This window comes from Ruditapes philippinarum, unplaced genomic scaffold (assembly GCF_026571515.1).
Source record: "Ruditapes philippinarum isolate M1 unplaced genomic scaffold, ASM2657151v2 ctg2779_1_1_1_1, whole genome shotgun sequence".
NCBI classification, from domain to species: Eukaryota; Metazoa; Mollusca; class Bivalvia; order Venerida; family Veneridae; genus Ruditapes; species Ruditapes philippinarum.
Genome location: NW_026865296.1, coordinates 122,337 through 149,773, shown reverse-complemented (window position 1 = coordinate 149,773; position 27,437 = coordinate 122,337). Strand labels below are relative to the sequence as shown.

The following is a 27,437-nucleotide window of genomic DNA, read 5'->3' as shown; positions in this document are numbered from 1 at the left end:
TTGAATAGGATTTTTTTCTTATTTCCATCTTTTTTCTTTTATACCTTACCCATGTTGATTAAAATAAGCGCAAAACAGGAACACATGGTAGTTTATGCAAAATGGTTGGATGTATTACAGGCAATGTGAAATAATGTTTTGTTTTTGGAATCTCACACGCCTCAATACAAGTTGAAAATCAGGATAACAGTGGTTAAAACATCCTTTAAAGCAGAGTAACATGAACTGTGTTAAAATGTTTGAAGCAAATAAAAAGAAGAAAATTAAAAACTTTTATAATAGAATGGTCTGAGAAAATAAAACAAAGGGTATTGTAGGATGTGTAAAATTATAAAGTAAAAGGGAAAACATTTCAAAATAATAAAATAAAACTTTCAACTTTACAGATTAAGCAAACCCATATCTCATCTTAACTGTGCAGTATGAACCCTTCATCATAATTATGGTAGGCTCAAAATAGGCATGATCAATACACATGCATATACTTACACCCCACCACTAGTAAAACATTCAAGACAAAAATTAACAAACTCTTCCAAAATTCATTAAATTCGAAAATGAGGATATACACAAATATTTCTGACAAAATTTGCAGTCTGACGGGCAAAACTTTGACAGTCTGAGGGGCAAAACTTTTGCATTCTGACGGCCAAAAATGGGACTGTATTTCATTGTTATGGTAAAGAGTTGTAGACAAGTATCATCGTCCAGAAAGATATAAACACAATCCCAGTTTCTTCTTAGATCATGAAAGTAAACTTTATATACATCAACTCTAGCGGTGACATTCTCTATATTCCTGGCTTGGACTTTCCCTCTTTTGAATTTGGAAGAGTCCATTTCTTTTTCAAGAGATTTCAGTATCCAAATACAGAAATCTAGCAGCTGACAGTGTAAACTGTGGTTGGACTTCAAAAATGTGCCAACTGTTCTGGTTTAAATAGGAAGCAAAGGCAGACAGGGACTGAAATTCCACTTGTCTTCTTGTATTAACAAGTAGAATTTGTAGGACAAGTAGAAAACTGTTGCCTGCCAGTAGAATTTAGCAACTACTCGTTCTGCAGGACAAGTGGCTCTGAAAATATTTTTCAATCCTTGGCAAGTTACTGAAGGTTTAATTAAGTGAAGTATTTCAATTCAAAATAACACAATACATTTGACAATTCTACAGTAAGTGCCACTATGAAAATTCAAATATAGAAAACTTACCATCTTTCCATATAGTAGCTACAAATGGATCGGAGGAGCTCTGTAGTAGAGAGACTACGTTCTCATTCAGTGGATCCATGTTCTTCATCAACCACTGGGCTGCACTGTAGTCCACCTAAACACAATTCATTGATATCAAAATCAACATCTTACCATTGATTCAGATTACTGAACAATATTGGAACACTTGTAGCGTACTTAAAATAGATAATGGTGTCTCTATTGTTAAATTACAAGAAATCAGAAATGTGTCATGAGTACACAGATGCCAATTCTACTGTTTTGTCAGTCTACATATGAACAACTTGACTGCAAGAGACTGATATACAAGGCCAAATCTATATAAACCTTCTTAAGTAGAGGAGTCATAATAATAAAATAGGGGGAAAAAATTCTTTCAGTAACTATTCAAAACATGTACATTACATGGAAAGCTTATAAATGAAAGTATTACACCGATAATCAACTTTCTAGATTCAGGTCTTTCTAAAAACATCAGTACTTACTTTGCCAGCATAGTGGATCATACTAAAGTCTGCTTCGGCTCTGAAGTCTGGCTTCTCAAATTTGGGATGTGTGGAATGTTGTGCTACCAGCTTGTCTACAAATGTCTTGTCTGTTGCCTTCGGGAACCAACATTCTTCATCTAACAGGGCCAAGATACCCATAGGCTGAAAAACATAACAAAGTCATTAATATTCTAAAAACAACATCAACCATTTTAAAGCCATACAGCTATAAAGAGATTCATTAATAGAGAAAATCCAAAGTCTTGCTCACTTTACTACATTCCCAGCACCAGCCGGCAGGCATCCCACCATAGAGAGAAGCTTTGCAATTTGTAGTCAACCACCTTTACAATTTTACCATTGATGCCCTTTAATTTAGCTCAGAAAGTGGCAGCATGGCGTAATGCTTAACATGTCAGAATAGAAATCTAAGGATTACTGATCAAATGCAAGACATTGTTTCCTTGAGCAAGAAACTTTACAATCTTTGCTTAGAACTGGTTGGTTACAGTAACCATTGTTTCCTTGAGCAAGAAATTACAATCTTTGTTCAGTAATGGTTGGTTACAGTAACATATTCAGAGGTGTGTCTATATTCTTATAGCTTCTTACTAGTACTTCTTACAAAATCAAACTAAAATTAATTCTATATAAAGCACAGCTGAGTATAGTCATTAACCTTCCTTATGATTATGTAACCACTTATCTCATTCAAACAATGTTTGCGAAAAAATTATAAATGATCAGCTTACCTTCTCCAGTAGGTCAATTGTTGGCTGTAGATCAAGGCCAAAGTCAATAAACTTCCACTCAATGCCTTCTCTCTGGTACTCTTCTTGCTCGAGGATGAACATAGTGTGGTTGAAAAGTTGCTGTAGCTTCTCATTTGTATAGTTGATACATAGCTGCTCAAATGAATTCATCTGTAGAAAAAACAATTACATTTTAGCTCAAGTATCAGTATTTTCTTCCTTTTTTCAGGTTATAGGAAATACCTATACTAAAACTTAGAGTGCAGTAAGTCCTTTTATAAAGACAAAATAGCTATGAAATGATAATTTTCCGGTAGTGAGGTCTGCAATGTGTTTCTATATTCAAAGTTGGGTTTTGAAGATTTGAGAATTTTTCCAATACGAAAGGTAACATAAGAAGTGAAAGAAAATTAGCTCACCTAAAACTAAGTATAATGTCAAGTATACAAAACATTTAATTGTTCCGTCTTACATGAGAAAGTAAATGATACTATTATAGAAATAACTAATAAGGCCAAACTTTTAAACATTTTTCTTTAAAAGGACACCACTGAAGTTTGTTGACGTGACGGGACCAGAAATTACTTTAAGAGATTAATGTTCCATTTGATGAAAGGTTTATACCAATAACTTGCGTGCAAAATTTCAGATCATTTGCTCGCTTTGTTTTTTGTTTTTTTCAGAATAATAATTCTAATTATGCAAGACAAGCATTGTAACTCTTTTCTCTCACATGGGACTAAGAATTGCACAGTATTATGATTTTCTATATTATTGCAGAGTATATTTTTAATGCTGATATATGTAAGAAATTCAAATTCAAATGTTATGCTTTTAGGTTTTTGGACCTCAGTGGAGTTCCTTTTATAAAACATGTAACATGTAAAACCTTGAACTAGAGGAGGACCAGGATCGCTAAAAATGCTCACCTAGATTTATGTTACACTTGACAGAGAACAGGTTATATCAAAAAATTCAGAACAGATCAGTAACTAGAGGATGCTTTTGTAAAAAAGCGCATGTCTCCCCCACTGCTGAGAATAACTGTGACCTTGACCTTTGAACTACTGACCCCAAAAACAATAGGGATCATCTGCTCAATAAGACCAATCATCCTATGAAGTTTGAGGTCTGTAGGTCTAAAGGAACTCTAGTTATCATCCGGAAACGAGAAATTGACCAACGGTCAGTGTGACCTTGACCTTTGACCTACTGACCCCAAAAACAATAGGGATCATCAGCTCTATAAGACCAATCATCCTATGAAGTTTGAGGGCTGTAGGTCAAAAGGAACTCTAGTTATCATCCGGAAACGAGAAATTGACCAACGGTCACTGTGACCTTGACCTTTGAACTACTGACCCCAAAAACAATAGGGATCATCTGCTCAATAAGACCATTCATCCTATGAAGTTTGAGAGCTGTAGGTCAAAAGGAACTCTAGTTATCGTCCGGAAACGAAGAATGGACGGACGGACTGACGGACGGACGGGCTTACAGACGGACAGGGCAAAAACAATATGTCTCCCCCCGAGGTGGGGGAGACATAATTAGTTTTACGATCGGTGTAAAATTGAGCAAATATAAATTGTTCTTGAGCCAGTTTTCCCATTAAAATGGTTTATATGAACACAGCTTTAACAATGTTACATTCACAAGTTTTAAGATGATTCCAAACAAACAAGTAAACAATAGGGTTTTCTTCAGGAAATTTCAACCTAGTATCCTTAAGGCCATGTTTGGTTAAAAATTAATCTTTTTATTCCTGAAGGAGACATTCTTTTTGCTTTCTCCTATAGTCCCTATAAAATATTTATCAAAATTTTCTGAACAGTATCAAACAGACCACATAGGCAATATTTTGAAGTAGCTCTGACCAAAGATTTCAAAGAATTAAAATCATTTAACAAAATATAGTATCTCCGCCTATACAAATAAAGTTCATCTTTTAAGCTTTTGGTTCAAGAGAGTTTAAGACAGTCTTAAACAACACAAGAATCATGCATCTTCTACACATGCATGTGAAGCTGTAATTAAGACTGCAAGCTTCTCAAGTTAGCAGATACATGCAATTGTCTGTGTTTCAATAGCAGTGTTACCCGTCATTTGTGATTTTTATCATTAAATCTTCTTAAAGACTCATTGTTTTAGAGCAACTTTTATTATGTGGAATGATACAATGGACTTTTCAACAAAAAGACTAGATAAAGTGAAAGTATAGATAATTGTATATCTGACAGACACTTGTCTGCCAGATTTTAATGCCATTTATGAGCATATGGCTTTCTAGGCAGACAAATTCAGGACTCTAATTCTGTCCTATGCTGTGATGATATGTGAATACTTGTTTTGTTACAGCTAATTAAAATATAGTTAAAAAAATTTCCTTGTTCACACATTCTTTCTTTTTTTGTCAATTCATTTATAACCACAGTCAATGTTGCATTTTTTCACTTTTATTTATTTTCTTATCAATTTAATTTATAGCAAATCTTAACCTCACATTATTAGGCCCTCATGAATTATTATCATTGCTATTACTTTTTCACATCTGGGAAACAAAATTTTCCCAAATATAACAAACTGTCCTGAAGTTCAATCTTCATAAATTATAAACTAATAAAATATAAAAATGTAACTCAACAAAAACAAGAAATTTCTTAAATGGAAATACGTCTTGTGACTTTAAAAAAATAATATAACAATGCAACTCATTTTCAATTTACTCCATTGGCATTTCTGTCAAATTACGAATATTTGCAACCCCTCAAAAATGCCAAATCATTTTGTCAACACAAATTTCTTAACTGTGAAACGATATAAAAATTTACTAAAAATCATAAAAATGGTAAAGTAAAAATATTTCCCCCATTGGTCCTTATAAGATTTGAACTTAAAGTCAGTAGTGCTTTCCTGAGAGAGTCAGACGTCACACTTACCATTGTCTCTCATGAACAGGCTCAAAGAGTTTCCAATTTTCAACTATTTATTTTTGTTTTTATTCCCTTTATGGGGACTCGATTCTACTGATTTTTTGTGTGTTTTTTTCTTTATAATTATGGTAAATTAATAAATTTTCAACTATATATGTGTTTTTTCCCCTTAAGGGTTCTCCCCTCTCCCGTTTTTTGTTTTATTATAAGTATGGTAAATTGTAAATGAGAAGAATTGTTACTACACTTATAGTCACATACACACGTGATTGACCCAAAAGGGAATGTCCATGCCTAACAAAAATTGACACAGTAAATGTAACAATGTGCTTCTAACAATCAGATTAAACACACTAGATTTATCATCATCCGTGTTTCACATGCAAATAGAAACATCTAGACAGCACTGTCTAATGCAATATCCTCAATATTATCTATAGCTGATACTTCAAAAACAAAACTTGCACCTTCCTAGTCTAACAATAAATGATCGTATATCATGAACTTATGCCACTTCCGTTGAATTTTTAGGTTGCATTTCTTTTACTGAATCAAATTCTTCAAGAAATATATAATTCCCTATCATAACCATATTAAAGTTAAGAGTTATCAAACAACTTCAATATCCTTTTAGGGCCATATGTTCATGACACAGGGCTTTCAAGGACTTAGTGCTTAAACTCCCTACAGAGCTTTTCAGTTAAAATGGTTTAAGAAAAAACACTTTTGACCTAAAACATGTTTTTTTGCTGTTGTTTTTTTTTCACATTTGTACAATATTTAACTTTTCTGCTGATCTTTTTGACCTCCATGGCTCAAGATTGAATTTTTTCTTGAGAAATTTCCCAAAACAACAAACATCAAAGTTTATCATTATTGGTCAAACTTGTGACCTAACATTACCTAAGAGTCTCAATTGTTGGCATTGACATCATTACAGTGATCTCTTATGAGCTAGATATGAAAACTAACTTTCAAAACCATATAGACTAATATTCTACTCATAGGCAGCAGCCATTATATATACACATATATAACTGTTCACTGAAGCTTTCACTATCACATATAAGACACATGAAATATGACAGAAGACGCTACTGTCATGCTGCTGAGTAAACAAATGAAATGAGAGCTAAACTCTATACAAGTAAAAAAAAGTGACAGGTCAAGGTGTTACCTTGCCAGTTGAAGTCTGAAAGAAGTAGATTACATAGAATAAGATAAATGAAGACTGATCGAAACATTATCTTCACACATGCAGAGAGAAATAGAGATCTGATTGAAATTCAGGAGACTGTTTATATGTCATATAAACTAATGTTACATGCTTTAAAAAAAATAGATATAGACTATAAGGTTCTACAAATCCATTTGTCTGCTTAGAGGTATATCATGTAGTAATCAAAAACGGACAAGTTGAACTTCCCAGTGCCTACTCAGATTATTAATTGTAATATGCCTAACCCTCGAACGAGTTTGGCCTCCTTCATTAGTTGACAACAATCATCAAACTGATTGCTTTAGTTTTTAATCATAATTAAAACTCAGCGATTTTATCTCACACAGACTATCAATGTAACATTTGCAGATTATCGTTTCAGAATGACAGTAATTCATCTTAAATTTAACAAAGGTCATATCATTATGATCATCAGAATTAATTTGTCACTATTTATTAATCATGTCATTAAAAAATAAATTGACAAGTGTTGGAATTTTTCAAATTTTGATATTTTAATAGTAAATTACCATGGATTGCAAATGGATGGGTAAAAAAATCTAAGCTTAGGGGGCATGCAGAAAATGTTGCTTGTAAAATAATTGTGGAGCCAAGGTGTATACAAGCATTTATAATATTTTCATTCTTGCAATGCAAAAACAACTGTAAATTCAATAGATATTGTAGTTATCAAAATATTTATTTATCTCTCTGAATGCCAACAGCAATGATGATTATATCTACTGCCTTTGCCACCAGTTAAGTCAAGTCAGACTGAAAGTCTTTGCTGCTGACTGCTCAAACTTGGTTATTTTGATATTGAAACTCCTTAAATGAATGGCAAGCACTTGTTCAAAGCGGACCAAGTCACTTATCATATGAATATAGCAGTGTAAGAGTTATCTTCAAAAAAGCTTAAACTTCAAACTCACTCTTGTGAAAGCTGGGTTTTCCTAAGAAGCCAGTTATGCAGCAAAGGGTTATAAACTTTCCACTCTTAACTAGGGTTTTTAACAAAATATCAAGAAAAATTTTCATCAGTACTTTTTAGACATCATTCATAAAACTTAAAAAGCAAATGAAAACAATTATTTTCAATTTTATGTAAAAATACTATAGTTACCAACAAATAATCTGATGTAGTTAGAAAAACAAAATTAATCTGCAATGATCTTCTCCAAAGTCAACTCACTATAATTTAACAGCTGTGTAAATGACATTTCTCTCCCCAATAACACAATTATCCACTAAAATAATAAAATATAAGAACACAATTTTTATTCACTTACTTTGAAGATTTCAAATCCAGCTATATCTAGGATACCAATGAATGAGGCCCCTTGCCTCTTTGTTCTGTCGAGAGATTTATTGATCCTTGTAACCAACCATTTAAACATACGTTCATAACAAGCCTTGGAAATAGCCTCAACAGCAAACTCCACCTGAAATGTTAAGTCATTTTATTACATAGTATGTTCTTAATTTACCCTTTATCTGTGCTGGAATTTCAGAAAAGTGAACAGCCTTTGTCACCAGTATCTATAAAGTCTGGCCAGGCTGCACAGCTGTGCATTCTGACAAAGCTCATTTCTGTTGGTAGCTTTTTCTATTTTGATATTGAAATCCCTATAACTTTTAATGGACTTCTCCAAGTTTAAAGCTTGGCAGGCCCATTCCACAAAGGGTCAAAAGACAAATTATACAAGTTGACTTTTTCTTTAAAACAAGAGGGCTATGATGGCCCTAGATCGCTCACCTGACTAATCAAACTCATCCAAACAATTACCTAGAAAAGCATTCTGACCAAGTCTCATGACAGGTGAGTCAAAAATGTGACCACTACAGTGTTAACAAGGATTATCCATATTTGAACAGTGCGACCTAGTTTTTTACCCAGGTGACACATATTCAAACTTGACCTAGAAATCATCAAAACAAACTTTCAGACCAATTTCCAGGATACTTGGATCAAAACAGAAGCAACTAGAGTGTTAACAAGATTTTTCTATTTTTTGCTCCGGTGACCTAGTTTCACATGCGATTTCGAACTCATCCAAGCAATTACCTAGACAAGCATCCTGACCAAGTTTGATGATAATTGAGTCGAAAATGTGACCACTATAATGTTAACAAGGTTTTTCCATATTTGGGCGGTGTGACCTAGTTTTTCATCCAAGATGACCCATGTTCGATCTTGACTTAGAAATCATCAAAACAAACTTTCAGACCAATTAACAGAATATTTGGATCACAACAGTAGCCACTAGAGTGTTAACATGATTTTTCTATTTTTAGCTCCTGTGACCTAGTTTTTCATCCGAGATGACCCATGTTCGATTTATTCCCAGCAATGACATAGACAAGTTTCCTGACCAAGTTTGATGACAATTGAGTCAAAATTGTGACCACTAGAGTGTTAACAAGGTTTTTCTATTTTTAGCTCCTGTGACCTAGTTTTTCATCCGAGATGACCCGTGTTCGAACTCATCCGAGCTATCGACTAGACAAGCATCTTGATCAAGTTTGATGATGATTGATGCAAAAATGTGACCGCTAGAGTGTTAACAAGGTTTTTCTATTTTTAGCTCCGATGACCTACTTTTTCATCCGAGATGACCCATGTTCAAACTCATCCGAGCTATCACCTAGACAAACATCCTGACCAAGTTTGATGATGATTGAGGCAAAAATGTGACCTCTAGAGTGTTAACATGGTTTTTCTATTTTTAGCTCCGGTGACCTAGTTCTTCATCCGAGATGACCCATGTTCGAACTCATCCAAGCTATCACCTAGACAAGCATCTTGACCAAGTTTGATGATGATTGATGCAAAAATGTGACCGCTAGAGTGTTAACAAGGTTTTTCTATTTTTAGCTCCAGTGACCTACTTTTTCATCCGAGATGACCCATGTTTGAACTCATCCGAGCTATCAACTAGATAAGCATCCTGACCAAGTTTGATGATGATTGAGGCAAAATTGTGACCTCTAGAGTGTTAACATGGTTTTTCTATTTTTAGCTCCGGTGACCTAGTTTTTCATCCGAGATGACCCATGTTCGAACTCATCCGAGCTTTCACCTAGACAAGCATCTTGACCAAGTTTGATGATGACTGATGCAAAAATGTGACCGCTAGAGTGTTAACAAGGTTTTTCTATTTTTAGCTCCTGTGACCTACTTTTTCATCCGAGATGACCCATGTTCGAACTCATCCGAGCTATCAACTAGATAAGCATCCTGACCAAGTTTGATGATGATTGAGGCAAAAATGTGACCTCTAGAGTGTTAACAAGGTTTTTCTATTTTTAGCTCTTGTGACCTAGTTTCTCATCCGAGATGACCCATGTTCGAACTCATCCGAGCTATCAACTAGATAAGCATCCTGACCAAGTTTGATGATGATTGAGGCAAAAATGCGACCGCTAGAGTGTTAACAACTAAATGTGAACGGACGACGGACTGACGACGGACGGACGGACGACGGACAATCATCGATCCTAAAAGCTCACCCTGAGCATGCTCAGGTGAGCTAATAATAATCATTTAGTCATTTGAATAATCAAACAAGCTCATGGTTTTATAAAAGGTTCAAAGGCAACAAGCAGTGCACAAAGTTGTCTTATATCATTTACTAGTCTTCTTTATTGATTTTCATATGTAAATGTCATCTGAAAAAAACTTCTTTTCAACAGTCTTGTATAGAAAGTATACACGAAATATTTTGGAAAACCACACCTGTTCCTTGGTTTGAGCCTTGGTTACAAAGTCCCTGCCAACCTTGATTCTGGGACGAAGGAATGCTTGTGTAACTGCAGTTACTGGAAGCCCTAACAAATGGCAAGCCTTCTGTGCCACTGAAACATAAAGCATTAGTGGTGTAAATGGTGAAACAGTTAACACTGCAATGTTATTATTCATGGAGCACTTATTTTTGTAGATTTCTAGAATAGGTCAAACCATGAATTTAAGATCAAGTGAATCTTCATTAGTCTGCTACAAGATTACTTTGCACTAGATTATTTGCATTTCACTTTTTTGGAAAAAGAGACAATCCACCAATTTCAGAAGCCCTGAAAATATCCTTTGCAACAAACCACCAAATTTCATGCCCACAAAATCAAATGAATTCACAAGTATTGTCAATTAAATTCTACAATTCAATTATCAGAACAGAAACAAAAAGCTTTAAAGCTTTAATTTCATAGAACATTTTTCTATCAACATACATACATTTAGTACATGTCAAAGTTTAATAAAATTCAGTATCCGGTTTTTCCATGCTAATATCCCAGTAAAAACAAACTTTTACTGTTACAGTTTCACAGTGCAGTACCTGATGCAAGTTTTTTCGAGGCTGTAACACTGTAAAAGTTTGTTTGTACCTCCAGATTAACTTTGAAAAACCCAAAATATTCTTTATTCTGGAGTAAGTCTATTGTGACCGTATTCCTTTTGTCATCTTAAACCATACCTGTATTATCTGGAAGGGTAGCCTGGTCAGATTTCCTGTCCTGTTGGAACTTCATGTTGCCAAAAAGCAGCACAGATGACATCACTCTTAGTAGAGCTGTAAACAAAACAGTATTTCATTAGATTACTGATGAACAATAAAAACATAATTATACAGATCTAAAACTATTTTTCAAAAATTAAGTACAGCATAAAAACATAAATTGTCAAATATAAGTTTAAAACAGTACTCTAGGCTGTTACATACTGTACATGTATAAGTCATTGAGTATGTTGACAGTAGTGTGTTCAAGTAAAAGGCATAAGTACATTAATGGCAAAAGAAATTTGTATCTTTGAAGAAAGAAACGCAAGGTAAAGCTCTCTATTTTTGTAATTTGTGTGTGAAATATCAGTTTATAGTAAAGTCCAAGATATCTACCAAGAATTTAAAGAAAATGGCTTTTACATGTCTATTATAGGGTTTTTCAACCAAATAGTCATGTCAAAGGCAAGGAAAGTGCAAAAAGCTTAGTCAGCTATCCTTATAATTTAATTAACATGTATCGTAAGTTACAGACTACTCCACAACAGTTTTTACCTGATTGTTCTTCTGGATTAATTCCCATAATGTTCATGGCCTCAATAGTAAAGCGGAATTCTGCTGCATCATCAACTCCAGCCACTGCCATGTGGCCCTTGGTCAAGTATCTATAATTGCCAATATCATCCAGCAAAAACTCCTCTGTAAAACATACACTATATATCAATACCGATATCATTACAAAAGTTTACAAGAATCAAAACCAGATTTACATTATCACCAGAATTTTAATTTGAAACAAAGGCTAGAATCTTCAAAAACTTGCTTATAGTCTACCTAATGCTGACTTTTCCTTCATTGTTCTTAAATGCTCAAAAACTTTTGTATAAGTCAAGATTCTAATGCAATATTAACAACAAAAAGAACAATTTTATATGTCAACTTAAAATAAATTTACAGATTTCTTACAGAAAGTCATATTAAAACCACCTTTACCTTTACAAGTTTGTAACAACTTTGCTATAAAAGTGGTAAACAAAAGTACAAAATAAACTGACACTTTTTAAGCCCTTATGTTTAAACACTGAATTATCATTATTATTACTAGACATTCATTAGAATTGCTTTGCAACAGCACTTTACACAAACTTAAAACTTTTTAATAGCATTGGAGAAAATATACTTCTCTGAGCAGGTGTGGCCCCCTGAAGGAATTGGTAGAAAATGTGGAAACATCTTTCCTGGTCTGTCTGTCTTATAGCTCGAGACTTCTCTAGTAAATCTTACACACAGTTAAAGAATTGTGCACTATAATCAAATCATACACTTACTTCTTATCATGTTTTAAATATGAAATGACACGAAACTTTACAAAAAATTATGCTTAAAATGTCAATATTATATGTTTATCAACAGACTGTTACTCTATTAGGAATATTTTGTATTCAATTTTACAACTTTGACAGTAACATCTTTGACTTTTTTTATTAATATTTAAAACTAAGTCAGTGGGAAAATGATGGAAGAAAATGACACCTGAGTGATACTAAAGTCCATATATACCACCATCAACAACATTTTTATCATCAAATATTGGTAAATGGCTTATCAGTGGGTAAAATTGTGTGATGTTGAGCAATAATGAGTTCTGTAACACCGATTTAACGCATTTTTTGGTCTCATATCAGTAGTCGGTCCACCTTACCAGTTTTCCTAGATAACTGGCCAGAAATTGCAATATCTATGACTACTTATCCCACAAGCATTCTGAGACAAATGACCATTTAACTTAATGTCAAAGATCAATTATAACAGAGAAAATTTGCATTGCCTGGGAGTCAAACCAGCATTTCGAAGATTATTATCCCAGTCAAAAGGATACATGTTTCTATATTGGCCCCAGATATATAACCAGATGTGTCAAAATTGATTCGGATGAATTTACCCTGAAATTGACAAATGAAAGCATATATAAGTATATTTTTAATACATACATGTATTTAGTACAATTTTACTTTTCATTTGAATTATCGTTACAGAATGTAAACATAATTATTGCATCCCATTGGAAATAAGCTTTTAGCTTAATGGGCAATCCTAGAGTAACATAAAACATACTTCTTAATTTAATTATCATTTTTGTTGCATTTTGTGTGTGTTTATATACATGTTGATATATGTGACGATATTGTATGTGTTTATGTATATTTCCCTGAGTAAATCAATACAATAACAAGTGAAAATGGCTCAGTATTTTTGATGTGACATCATGTCGATTTATAAGCTAAATTTGTTTTTTATTAATTTCGTCTTTCAAAAACCACTGCAAACTTAAATGACCAAGAAAAAACAATACATATTTGTAAACCTAATCATGAAGAATGTTTTCACATAAAAACTAGTGATCAATTGAGTCAGGTATAATGACAGTCATGTGTGTGTGATGACGTATAACACACCTGTATAGATGAAACATGTTACCAGTGAATACTTTACAATACATACACAATATACAGACAATTTTACTAATTACATCATTATCTAGATAAAACAATGGTATAGCAACAATGTAAACTGAATTCGTATCACCGAATGTTACATAGCCTGATCTCCTATTGTATTGACACTTGAAAAAAACAACAAAAAATCTAATAGAGATTTTTTACACTCAATTGTCATTTCCTCCGCCAGGAATGTCAAGAATGCACGACAATATTGAGAATTGTCATTAAGCATCTCAAGTGTTTTGCACACAATCCACTATGTGTGTAGTATTTTGCAGCAGTGAATTCAGAGGTATTTTGACAGTATAAAAATATCAACAGTACATGTATTAATATATTTTTTTCATCGTTCTCAATTGAAACATTTCAAATCATACTTTTTAAAGTTAGAACAGATGTTAGAAAATACTTACAAATCTTGAAGAGTTGTCATTCTTGATAGTTTTAGCATTACCGAAAGCTTCCAAGATCGGGTTGGCCTGTAATAGCTGATTCTCGAGTTCTCCCTGTATAATGTATAGACAACACAATGTGAAAACATGACCTTACACAATGTATCGTGTACTACACACATGACAAAATTACAACACAACCATGCCAACACCACACACAACACAACAACACAATCATAGTCATTAAAATATCTGTGTAAATATTGGGTGGCATAGTTCAAATCAGACACGTAAATTAAAATTAATTAAGTTTACTGAGGACTAAAGTTACTTGTACTACTGTGTATTTAAAGGTAAAAAAATAAATAATATGCCAAATTTCACCCGAGAAAGGAAAGAAAAGTGCAAAGGAAGTCAATAAAATTGTATTACTACAAATATTTTGTAACATATTCATTAGTAAAAAGGTTGCTTGCACATAATTGAGATAGGAAAAATGTTTGTTTTCTTTTCAAATATGTTAAAAAATTTCATTCTATAGATTTAATAATGAAAGACCCTATTTTCGTTAACAACCAATGCAACAGCAGCAATTCCTCTCCATGAAATCTAAATCCTGCCCTAAAATTTATGCCTGTCAAGTTCACTAGCACTAAACCAAGTAATATAGACCTTTCACAAAATATCAATTTTTAAAATTATTTGGTAACTCTGAAACTATTCATTAATGCAATTTTTTTTTTTAAAGAGATGGGGTGAGGAGGGGGAGAAGGGGGAGAAGGAGAATGTTCCATGGGGTTGGGTTTAAGTAACGTGAGCTTGCTAAATGGCTTTTCTACATGAAAGAATTACAAAATCCATTGAAGGAAATCGAACTCACAGTGCTGGGTCATCATAATATTATATAGGGCATAAATTCTCATAGTTGATGTTGAAATATAGTATAATATAGTTTTTGCCTGTGCCTTTCTTTAGAAAATTTAGTATGCAGAAAGATCATGTGTTGGTTCCAAGAATTTTTCAGCAGATTCATCCATGCATAATGTAACAACACACTAATAAAATAAATTTTAGCAGATATGCCCAGTACATTAAACTAAATTATTGATGGTGAAATTGAAAGAATGCATAATGGAATATCATAAACAGTGTGTATATTGTGGTTCATTGGGAGGGGGGAGTGAGGAGGGGGTCATAAATACAGAGGTTGTTGGGAGGGTAGGGGCGGGGGGAGTGAAAATGTCTCAATAAATATTGCGAAATTAATTTGCAAAACTTTCGAGAGGGGAAAACTTCTTCTTGACATGTTACATCATTACATGTACAAACAAATGTTTCGTTCATTCACATCTCAGTTATGTGCAAGCAATAAGCCAAATACTGTTAAAGTGCAAGCCTACATATTGTTTCATTGACATCTGTACAGAATGAGGTTTTTCTGTATGACATACCTGACTAAATTGTGTACGTAATTGTTTATACAGAATGATTATCAACAAAATATACCTGTTACTACCTGTTTCGTATCCAAAGATATATCTATAAATATTTACAACCTTCAAACAACACACATTTAATAAATAACATAAATCAACATATCACTAATGTACAAGACAGTGTTTTCATCCTATTTCTGCTTACAGCCAACTTTATTATTAATCTTTAATCTCATTCACATTGATGAATCAATTTTCGAGTGTTCATAAAAAGTTTGTCAGGGTTTCTAAAAATTGCAAAAAAAAACTATTAACATGTTTACCAGTATCTTCTATAAACAACACTCAACCCCTACAAATATCACATATCTTTGTAATATATTTAATTATCAATTTCAATGTTGGCCAGTTGATAATGTAGAATGTCTTCATATCAGAGAAAACTTGAATAAACTTTGTCTTGCATAAACAGGCCATGAGGTCCCTATAATTGCTCACCAGAATAAATATTTTGTGCTATGTCATCCTAATAATATTAGGGTCAGGATTATACAATAACCTTGGGATACACAATAACATTATAACCAACACTTTATAACCTGCTGGAACTGAAAGAAATAAGCCATTGCAACCAGTAAAGAGCCAGGTCAGTCTACCAGCCTCTATACCATTGGTAGCTCAATTCTAGTACTTTTGATATTGAAATACTTTAACAGACTGTTCCAAACTGAAAGCAGTGTAAATTCGTACGGTAAGGGTTAAGGTCATACATGCATGTAGTTGAGTCCCTATTCAGGCCGTCTAGACATTATTTTACATCTAATGGCTAAAGAATAAGTTTTTGTGTATCACTAACAAGGACGATCATTTGATATGTAATGAGATAGTACTAAGTTTCCCCCCAAAAATTGCCCAAAAAATATCCTCAAAAATCTATTACAATTACCTTGCAGGCAAATTAAGTCATGATTTTCACATTTTATACTGATTTAGTGTGACAACCCCATCATCTTAACTTGCTTCATTACATTTGTATACTGATAACAGTTCTATGTACTATACTTCTGTAACTATGACTTCCTCAAATCATTAGTATAAGTATGCATATGACAGTAAATGTACATGCATATCGAGAAAATCTGCCTAATATTCCTGCATTTAAATTTCCAATTTGCTTTTTATATGCTTTTCAACAATTGGTAATTTATAATAATACTTTTTTTCAATGGGAATACTCCACCAAGTTTGGTGATGACTGATTTATCAATTTATGAGGTGTTTAAGTGTGTTGTTTTTGTCCTTAACTCCGCTAAAATGGGTCAAGACGATGATGATGACTATACATGTACTTCGATCAGAGCAGTAATGTTATTCACATATTCGAACTTATCTGGCCAATAATTTCAGACAAGTGAACTTGCATAAGACACTCGAAGACAGACATTACACCATCCACCCTGTCCATAAAATCTCTTTGCTACCTCAGCTCTGACGAGCTATAATAGCAAACCATGAAAAATGTAAAATTCTTTTAGTAACAAAAACGCTGTCCTGACTGATTTGTATGAAGGAGGTTGTTTGTCTCTGTGTATACTTACAAGGTTGATCTCTCTGTTCTATAATACACAACAACGGTGACATTTCCCCATAGCAAGGAAAGAAAATGAGAGAGTCTGATTAGACAAAGTACATGCTTGGGACACAATATATCTGTCCCCTTGACAACAGTGTTTGAAATAGAGGTCGTGAAAAATTCAGTAAAATTATGTGAAACTTTTATTGTCACTGTAAAGGTAAAGGCGTCACAGTGATATTTTCTTTACACAGATTATGACAATTCAAGTCACAGACGTATAAACCATTTTAATTAACACATTTACAGCACAATTATCGATAAGCAACTCATAGCGGACTTGTTCAATTGATAAAACAGAGTACATGACTACTTTGTTACTTTATAATTTAAGTACCATTTAACTTGATGTCTTTGATTTTTTTTTTTCAATTTAAAGCTAACCAAATGTTAAAATGAAAATTCTGCCTTATCCTAAATGCACATATTCTATATTATTTCAAACACTGTTTGTCTTGGAGACAACAAAATTATCACATGCCATGTTTTCTTTTTTCTGTTTTCATTCAAATATAGAAACTTATGTTTACAAAACTACAGAAATGATTCTACAGTACTAAAAATACTTTCATTTACATCTCTACTGAACTACAGCTTGAACTTTATTACAATTTGTTTTTACAATTTAGTTAAAATTTCGAATCAATACTTAATATCCATCTTTTGAATTTGAAAATTATTCCTTTGAAATTATTCTGCTTTTATTTTCTTCAAATATTCAATACAGAGAAATGCACCCACATCTGTTTTATTTTCCCTTAGTTTCTAAATCTTATTTTTTTTGAGAGTTATTGAAACAAGATGTTTTCAAAAATAATATTGAAATGAATGCAAATGCAGACACTTGCAGCAGAGCTGTGTGAGAAATATTCTTTTCTGTTCATCTATAAAGTTCTTTAGAATTAATAAAAGATCCAAAACTTTTTTGCTTTCTACTGATTGACAAAGATTGACAAAACTTATTGTTGTAATCTGTGACAAGACTAGTGTTAAATACTTTTTGAAACAGACATTAAAATTACATCTCTGAGTGACTTGCCTATGCCACCATATGACCAGTATCAAGTCAGGCCAGCTTTCACGTCCTTGTAGTCTAATCACTCTATACTGCTGTCCCTTCAATTCTTTGACATTGAAACCCCTTTTGATATGAGGACTTCAATGGACTCTTAAAAGATTTTTAACAAGGTGGGGTTGGGAGGCCTTTGGACCCCCTCTCTGAAAGTCTGAGGGAAAACCCTGAATTGCAATTTATATATTACATGCTCTGACAAAGTGCATGATTTAAATAAGAAATTACAACACAGAAAAAAAAATGTATCGATATCAAAAATAGTGGATGCAATTTCTCTGATTGACAATAATTATACAAAACAATATCCAAACAAATGATGATGATTGTGAGAATGATTTGGGCTACTGAAAAAGCTATCCTCAAGCATTGCTTATTTAAATCTACATGATGCTATATACTTAAATAATATCAAAAATGCACTACATCTTATACAGCAAGCATGCACTTCTAGCCACCTAAGAAACCTTGAAATATGTTGTTGAAAAAGTTTGTCATTTCAAATACTTTCCTGCCTATATTCAAAAGACCATTTCCTTTGTACAGATTAAACTGCTGACTTCTTTTTAAACAAATATTCAAAAGGTAACCTTTCCACTTTACTATATTGTAATAATGATAAAAGCTATTACTGAAAAAAAAAGAAATACAAGACAGACACAAAAACATTCTAAAGAAAAGAAAAGTTTATGCACACCTAAAATAAACTAAACATACTGACTAATACATGGAAGTTTTAGGACAAATAGTCCACCCCACCCCCCTCGATGACACAGAGTCGAGTAAAAAAGAACAAACACATTATAACAGTGCTATGAACTAAAATAAAGAAATACTTGCATTAGATTACCAGGGTATGTTAAGAACAATATGGAAACTGGTAAATAGCATTAGCATAAAAGGGGGGAGTTTGTGAAAAAAAGAGTGTTTCTTAATAAAGAACTCATATAAAATACCAATAAAAAACAAGATATAATTTTGTATAAATTGTGCATTTATGTTCTGTCATGCATTTTTATCAACTGTCGGTACTCACAAAAGTAAACGTGTTTTGCTACAATCAAAGATTCATTGACAACATTAAAGTACATTTTATCACAACATACACAAATATGTGATGTGCTGGGCAAAACGACGCCAGTTACCTTTATGACAGTAAACTACAAAATTGTATACATTTAAAAAACAAAACAACTGTGCTACTTTAAAACATTTATATATCATTGCACAGTGAAGATCATGTAACGTAAAATTACCCTGTTTACATGCAACTGGCGTCTTTTTAGCCACCAACACATCAAGAATAAGCCAAACATTATTTGCCACTAAATTTTTAGCCACAACAGAAAAAAGACCCCATACGTCATCTTAGATCTGCTTTGGTCTTGTGCAAACAAGAATATCAACAAAACTGATGTAAGCTCCCTGACAATGCTTTCACTTTTATTTTTATGTCTAGATAACCTTGACCCCATACAAAGGTTATGGGTCATTAAAAATACTAACAATCAAAATTATCCTCCAATAAAAATGCAGGATCTTTGAGATAATACAAGTAGGTTAGAAAGACAAATTATTTATTATCTACCCTTGTATGTTTTTCAGGGGTTCATAAAAATAATGGCATATATTTCTATCCAGATTTTTTTTTTTTATTTAATTATTTCTTTTCACTAGTCACTTTTCACTAGTCACGGAAGGCACTTTGCCTGAAACAAATGGCCAAAAATTGGGCCCAATAAAAATATTACTATTAGAAATTTTGATATATACAATTCCAGTTTTGTATAAGGTCTTTTATATTTATCATGCTTTCTTTTCTTAGCTTAGCTAAACATGCAATCTTAAAATCATAAATTAAAACCAAATTTGGTTAACAGCTTTTTATTACATAATTACACATTATGAACATTTTTTATGAAGATTTGGCTAGTGTAAGACATATTTTTTAACTGAAGACTAAAAGTAACAGAATCAACTCTTGGCTTCATAAAAATACTGAAAAACCTGTAAATTTTGTTTGGTAATCATCCAAGTTTAAGTTATTATAACATCTTTGTGAAAATATTTCATGAATTTTGTCATTTTCAAATTTTTTGCAAATGCTAGGTCAACTGTACAACTTTAAACAAGAAAACTCAACAACACCATGACACCTGTTCGCTTTATAAGGTATACAATTTTACTGTTGAAATCTAAACTTGGTCAACAAAAAGCTGCCAGAGGAGACATCATAATCAATTATTTCTATCCTTAATATTGAAATATGGCATTACCGAGAAAATGAATAACAACACAATATTGGCAAGGTTTTTTTTTTTGGTCGGCTTATATATGGTAAAGGTTATATGGCAACTTTCCAGCTTAACTGGTCGATAAAAAAAACCCCACCACTTTCAGTCGTGACGTTAAAATATTCTACTGCAAACAATTTTCTTATTAAAAAATCAAAATGTGAGAGTTAAGTGTAAAGACAATAGCCCTTAATATAATTTTATATATATTGGAGCTAGTGATTGGTTATCCATTAAACTAAATCATGAAAAATAAAAAAAACTGAAAAAAATATTATGTTAGTTTTGTAAATATCATTTCTACATGTTATCGCTACTTTTATAATTGCAGAACTAATGTAAGATTTTCAACTAGAATAATAAAAAAAACACAAGACATTTTCGAAATCAATAAACTGCGTGAAAATCATTCAATATTGATGAAGTCGGGAGACTTGTCTAAAATCTTTACATGCGCGTACTTACTAGCTTTAATGGCGTAGGTGACTAAAATATCCAAAATTATCATTATGAAATTTTTTTGGAAGTAACAACTTGCATGTTATTAGAAATTTGATTATATAACATTTATTTAAAGGTTCCATGGGCTATATGGTAACAGGGAAGAAATTTTGAAGTCATGACCATAAGTCAATGACTAAAAGAGGAAATACAGATGTTTGGGAGATGATGGGTCACTAGGAAAGATAGAATATATTTTAACTATGAGAGAATAGACATATTCTCTGTGTACAAAACAATTTTATATGTAGAGGGCATTTAGTGATAGTGTTAATGGGGGTTTTGTGTACTATAATGGATATCTTTAACAGCGTTCTTACTCTTGAAAATTTGTCGTCCTTAAAAAATTAGAAAAATCCAAGTAATGAATTAGAAAGATCAGAAACACTTTATTAGGATACTGGTCAACTTTCTAAAATTATAACAGTGCTTAATGGAAAAAAAAAAACAGAAGTGAAAAACTGTAAAATCAAAATCTTCATTCTGATTAAACATTGTACTAATATATATATAAATTCTGATGAAATCTTAAACATTGATGAATATGCAAGGCGTAACAAAAAATCTGCAAGTGAAATAAACTATGCTTCTTGCTTAATTCCACTAATCTATATGATATTACAATACTCCAGCATGTCTCAAACAGAAAATCAAAAGTTTTTTTCTAAAGATAAATAAATAATCATCATGCAAAATTTGTTTCGCTTGATATTCATCAACAACTTTTATAACTTTTTTTAACATATAACGAAAGCAAGATTAAATACAACAGGCAACAAGAATTCTTGCAACCACAACTCTGTCTCACACAGAAAGTACGAGAACTTAAAGTGTCGTACATACCATGATATGACTTCTGTTATCGAAACCCTAGAACATTTACACACAAAAGTATAAACGACTAAACTTTACAAAGTTCAAAGTCTTTTAATGCTTTTGATATGTACAAATCGTAGGCTTGGCGTGAAACTGTCATAGCTTCTTTATGGCTTGGCGCGAAACTGATACAGCTTCTTCATGCCATATGAGTTATAACCATTTCCCACCAAACACGCTATATCATCTAATAAGTTTTAGTTCAACTTGATTATGATGCACCCTAGGAAGTTTTATATATTCTTTAAAGGTGTTGTAGAGAAAGTCTTATTTTCAAAATCAATTGCCTTCTTCAAACATAACTTAATCAGTTTAAAATCATATTTTTATATCTAGACACTGTCCTAGTCTATGAAGCAAAATTCTAAACTGGACTTAACTTACCACTATCCAGTTTTAAAACATCACTAGCAGCTTTTTAACAAAATCTTTTTTCCATCATTTAAAACAAGAGGGCAATGAATTGTCCAATGTCACCACTTTTATACAATGCTGAACTTGCAAAAGGCAGATTATTTTACAACAAAGGACCATCCAATGCTGAACCTCTTGTTTTGATGAAGCAAAAAAGTGAAAGAAAATCTATGCATTCTAGCCTATAACATTTAATAACTCAAGCTGAAAGTATTTCAACACATAGAATGCCTGTAAAAGTATTATCTACTGACATAGAATGCCCTCTCCCTTATATGTCTTGCAGTTGCCAGCACTGAACAATAACATACTGAGTTAAGAATAGTATATATGTCACAAAACAAGACCAGCAACCGCAGCCAAACATCTAGTGAGCAGATGATGATGACAGTGATATTTTCTGTGACTGATAATTTACACCGGGCCCAAATACATACCTGAATATGAACATTAGAGACAGAGGTACGCTGGGTGCGTGATGAGGCCGCTACAAAAGCAAGATATTGGATGACTTTCTTTGTATTCTCAGTTTTACCGGCACCAGATTCACCTCTGAAATACGAAAAAATTAAACCAATCAGCACATATTTGTAAAGCAAACAACAAATGTCCAGATTATGCAGTTTATGATTTGCTCACAAAGCAAATATATAATTTGCTCCTTTCACTTAAATTTTCCCCACAAAAGTGCTATTTAGATAAGATACTAGATATATGTGATATAAAGTTACTAATAGTAACACAATATTGGCCTTAAATACATCTTTTATTACAAGTCATAATTATAATATACTATGAAGTTATTTTTTTTACCCTACTTGTATTTTACCCTACTTGTAGAAAGACAGCTTGTATATAATGCCTATCAGATTAACAGTGTTTCCATACCATACTTAATGCAATTAATAAAGTCATTGGAAGCAATAATTGTTAAGGGCAATCAGATAGTCAACAAGGAATCGGACAATTTGAAAGTTAAGATAATTCACAAGTCAATGCTGCATATTACAACCTATATTTTGTATCTGGCTCTATAATGACCAAATATAGCTGTCAATTTCTGACAGAATGTACATAATTATGCACATCACTTATATCTATAAATTAATAATGAAATCATTCATCATTAATGTACTGTAATAAATTGACATACAATGATACACCAGGGAAACCAAAATATGAAAAAGTATGTTTTTATTGATATTAATACAATAACATAGTAGAAATTTGCATTGTTTGAAAGTAAATTACTGGCTAGTTGTCAAGGAAAATCAACCACTAAGAAATGACCAACAATGTGCTGAATTCAACAATAAAAACAAATAAACAAACAAACAATCTAGTTTATAAATCTTATTTTGTTGATGAAAGTCTACTTTAAAACATCAATAGTTTTATCAGTGTCAAAATATTGTAACATTACAGGCAAGGTATAGCCTACAGGGTAAGATGTTGGGATAGTAAATAAATCTGTACCAGAAATAACCCAATAAACCACTGTATCATGTTAAATCATTATTCTCTATTGAAGAAGATGATTTACTTGTAACTTTCAACTTCTGGAAACCCTTTTAATATCACATTTAACAATGTAAAGCTTGAATTCATCCCCAAGTTATATCTCAAGAATATTGCAAAGTGTGAGGGTGTTTTTGTTGTTGTTTTTTTCATAGAGGAACAAAGGTAATCTTTAGGTAAAAACATTAAATGCAAGTTTCTTTTGTCTTTTGAAGTGTTTAAGCTATATATAAATCATAAAATGGAGAAATAAAAGGTGTGTTCCTGAGATATCACTGTGAACATCTGCATGTATGATCGTGCATGCAATATATTATGAACACAGCACTATTGATATTTTACCTCAGACAAATTGCTAATATTTTCCTAGTTCTGGAATGTCATAAAGTCTTATCTAAAATAATATAAAGTAACATTCTCATCATTCCCAACATGCACTTTTGTTATCATCAACCTTTTATCTTTGTTCCTAACTGATGGAACATGCTTCCAGTCTTCTGACATATACAAGGAAAATCATAGTTTAGATCATTGTTTGAAATTTTGTGTTTTTAACTAAAGTTGGCCTTGATCTATCAAAATTAACCAGCAAGTAAACTCAACAAATACCCCCAGACACAAGGTCCTTTTTGTAAGATGTATTTATAGTCATACAAACACTATTTAAGTAAGTAATGACTTTACAGCTCCAGTGGCCGGTCAGGTACACCTCAAATGCCTAAAAGTACAGTATTTTCAGGCACTGTAAGCTAGCTGGATAGCATTCAAAGTTCCTTGAGAAATTAAAGTCCACAGTGGTGAGGGACATGTGATGATTCTAGTAAAAAGGTTCAAGTCTTACAATTGAAACCTAAACATCCTTAGCTATGTTAACTTGTTAGTTCACTGGCATTAAAGTCTATAATATATCATATTCAGCTGAAATACATGTAACAACTTCTAAAGATATCTACCAGTACAAATAACTGGTTTTACTGCACAAACAGAGGTTTTCTAACATATTTTGGAATCATATCAATAGTACATAATATTTACTTGTTCAAAGAAAGTGAACAGATGTTATGTGCACTATAATTTCAATATAACTTCAAGATAACCACACCTCAAAATACCATATGAAAGTAGCTGAACTTCTTCATACAAAAAATCTCATTCATGAAATGAAAATTTAACATTTTCTGTGGCAAATAAAAAAGTAGATAGCAACAGGCTTCTATATATCTGAATTGACTTATCCATCTTTCGATCTGGACTAGACCATGTATCATTTCAGGTATTTTGTCAAAATATGTGTTGACTGAATCATATTAAGTGAACAGTGCAGACCATAATCTTGGTCTGTATTGGTTGCATTGGTCTGTTCAGTAACTTCCAGCAGGGAAAGTGTTAAAATAATTGTAATTATATTGTGTATATACATGAGAGCCACCTGTAGACATAGACATATAGGAATTCATTACAATATATGATGAGAGAATTGCTGTTAACGTGCCAGGGAATTGTTACTTTTTCCACAGATGTTTCAATCACATCTCTGCAGTGCATCAATTATTTTCTACAATATGAGACATTATGATAAAATACAACATCATTCTATCTATATGTATATCCACGGTAATTTCATGTAAAATGATGAACAAATCAGAATTTCTGTTGTGATATAAGTATCATGTACTGCCTGCATGTATGAGTTCTTCAATGTACGGAAAATTATGATTATTCATCAAGGACCAAAACATTATTCGTCCATTAAAAATGTTCTTTTGAAAAAACAAAACATCAATAAACCTGATGGATGGTCCTTTACCCTTAGTATAATGTAATAGAAGGGGTAGTTTTGAATAAGGTGACCAAAATTTAGTTCCTGATACTAAGATTCATATAAAGAGACCTTTTGGTAACTGGTCAGGAGGTCATTTATAAACATGGACTGTAGTCTTAATTATTCTCAACTTGCAAGATAGTTCTTGCATGCATACAAGGACTTTTATAACTTCATTAAGGGAAATAATTCAGTACCGATTAATTTCAAGTGTTGCTTGTCTCAGGGTCAAAGTGAAAGACCTAAACTGCTGATCCATGGAAAACCATTGAAAAAACTTAAATGAACATATTCCCCCATAGCTTAAATAACCAGTAAAACTTGAAAAACTATTATATTATAACTGACTTTTCCCTATAAAAAACATATGTCACAATATTTAAATTAATCATTAAATAACTGAAATTTAAACAGGTGATAAAAAAGTTGAATAAAAATTACACGTCGTCCCGTCTCTTTGACCACAAAAACCACAAGATGGGTTTTTAACATAGTTTATGTAATACCATATAAGGCCATCTTGCGTGTTTACCTTGTTTAGTCTGTATTTCGATAATTCAAGTTTCCGTGTTTAAACAGTGTGAAATGTAAAGTATGTTAGGTATGCCCACAGTTAACTGAAAAAGGTGTAGTGAACTTTTCCACTAAGTGTACATGAAATGTCTGCTTGTAGAAAGTGGGTAGTTCTGGATTATGTAAAACAAGACAATAAATACTAGAGACGGCTCAAGTTACATCATGTACCTTGATAAAATCTTAATAGAAAGGTTAAGGAAAACAAATCTTCCCATCAATTCATGCAGGATTGTAAATAATTCATTGTCCATTGTCAATAAAAATGACCTAAAATCTTGTCTTAAGTCCAATGTAAATATTTATTTCACTAACACATTAATACAATTTCTCTTAAAAGCTAATTTTTTTCACTCTTTACATAATGTAAGTAAGGTATAAAAAAAAATTACGAGTACTATCAATTTTAGAAGAATACCTAGTGCTGTTCCCAATCAATTAAATCTTGCTATTAAACAGTATGGAAGTTTGTTGTATTTTGTACATGGCCAATTGCAAATGTATTGCGGCTAATATCTGAAACTCTATTAATTAACTCTATGTAACTGTTGTACAATTGTGATTTTTTTTTTCAATATTGGCTTGTTTGAACAAGATATCAATCTCTTCCAGAACAAACATAGTGGCCCCATTGTTACTATGATTGAAACTTCAATACTGTTACATCTCCATTCCCTTTTTTACAAGCTATTATCAGTAATCCAAACATTGAAAGAGTATATGTCTGGTTCTGAAAAAGTATGCTAGTTTATTTATTATTCATTGCATAGTCAAATGGCATGACACGGAAAACAGTATTCAATACCATTTGAAATATTTTTGACACTGATAATGTTAAAATATGCAGTAAGTTGTATAAAACATATATGATATGTTTAAGAAACAAATGCTAAGTGTTGAGGTAGTGCACTGTCATAGCAGACATACACTGTCACATGACATCTTAAATGAAAAAGGCTGGCATATGGCATGAAGTTTATCAATGACTAAGACAAACCTTGAACTTCCTTCACAGAAATAGATGCTAGCCAATCATGAGTTCTTCCCTTACTGAAGTGGAGATGTAAATTTCAAAGTGTCTCAGACTGGTGTAGAAAACAACAATAGTTTTACTGACAAATTCTTAAATTTTCAGCAAAGAAGAATATAAAGAATGCTAAAGAACAACAATTACTTTGGTGATTATCATAAGAAAACTTGATCTAGGTTTTCATAATCCAGGCAGCAGCATTAACAGGTGGGGTCAATAATGGCTTATGAGCAAACCCAAGGGCACACTGTGGAGCA

The 27,437-nt window shown here is 32.4% G+C and overlaps 1 protein-coding gene across 14 annotated transcripts in view; it reads right to left on the bottom strand.

The window, feature by feature from the left end:
- The window catches only part of LOC132728564 (myosin heavy chain, non-muscle-like), a 76,126-nt gene that overhangs the window by 31,904 nt on the left and 16,785 nt on the right, over positions 1-27,437 (bottom strand). For 4 of the 14 annotated variants that reach the window (XM_060714223.1, XM_060714222.1, XM_060714208.1 and 1 more), the window contains exons 4-17: positions 22,675-22,789; positions 19,189-19,206; positions 17,046-17,063; positions 14,033-14,125; positions 12,998-13,061; positions 12,299-12,397; positions 11,674-11,817; positions 11,095-11,190; positions 10,359-10,477; positions 7,912-8,064; positions 5,665-5,697; positions 2,471-2,641; positions 1,716-1,880; positions 1,210-1,324 (exon numbers count right to left, since the gene is read on the bottom strand). In XM_060714223.1, the coding sequence (XP_060570206.1) occupies positions 1,210-1,324; positions 1,716-1,880; positions 2,471-2,641; positions 5,665-5,697; positions 7,912-8,064; positions 10,359-10,477; positions 11,095-11,190; positions 11,674-11,817; positions 12,299-12,397; positions 12,998-13,061; positions 14,033-14,125; positions 17,046-17,063; positions 19,189-19,206; positions 22,675-22,789 (1,403 nt within the window). Of the gene's footprint in view, positions 1-1,209; positions 1,325-1,715; positions 1,881-2,470; positions 2,642-5,664; positions 5,698-7,911; positions 8,065-10,358; positions 10,478-11,094; positions 11,191-11,673; positions 11,818-12,298; positions 12,398-12,997; positions 13,062-14,032; positions 14,126-17,045; positions 17,064-19,188; positions 19,207-21,267; positions 21,286-22,674; positions 22,790-27,437 lie in introns of all 14 variants that reach the window. The other 10 variants (XM_060714213.1, XM_060714215.1, XM_060714210.1 and 7 more) reach the window with 7 other exon arrangements.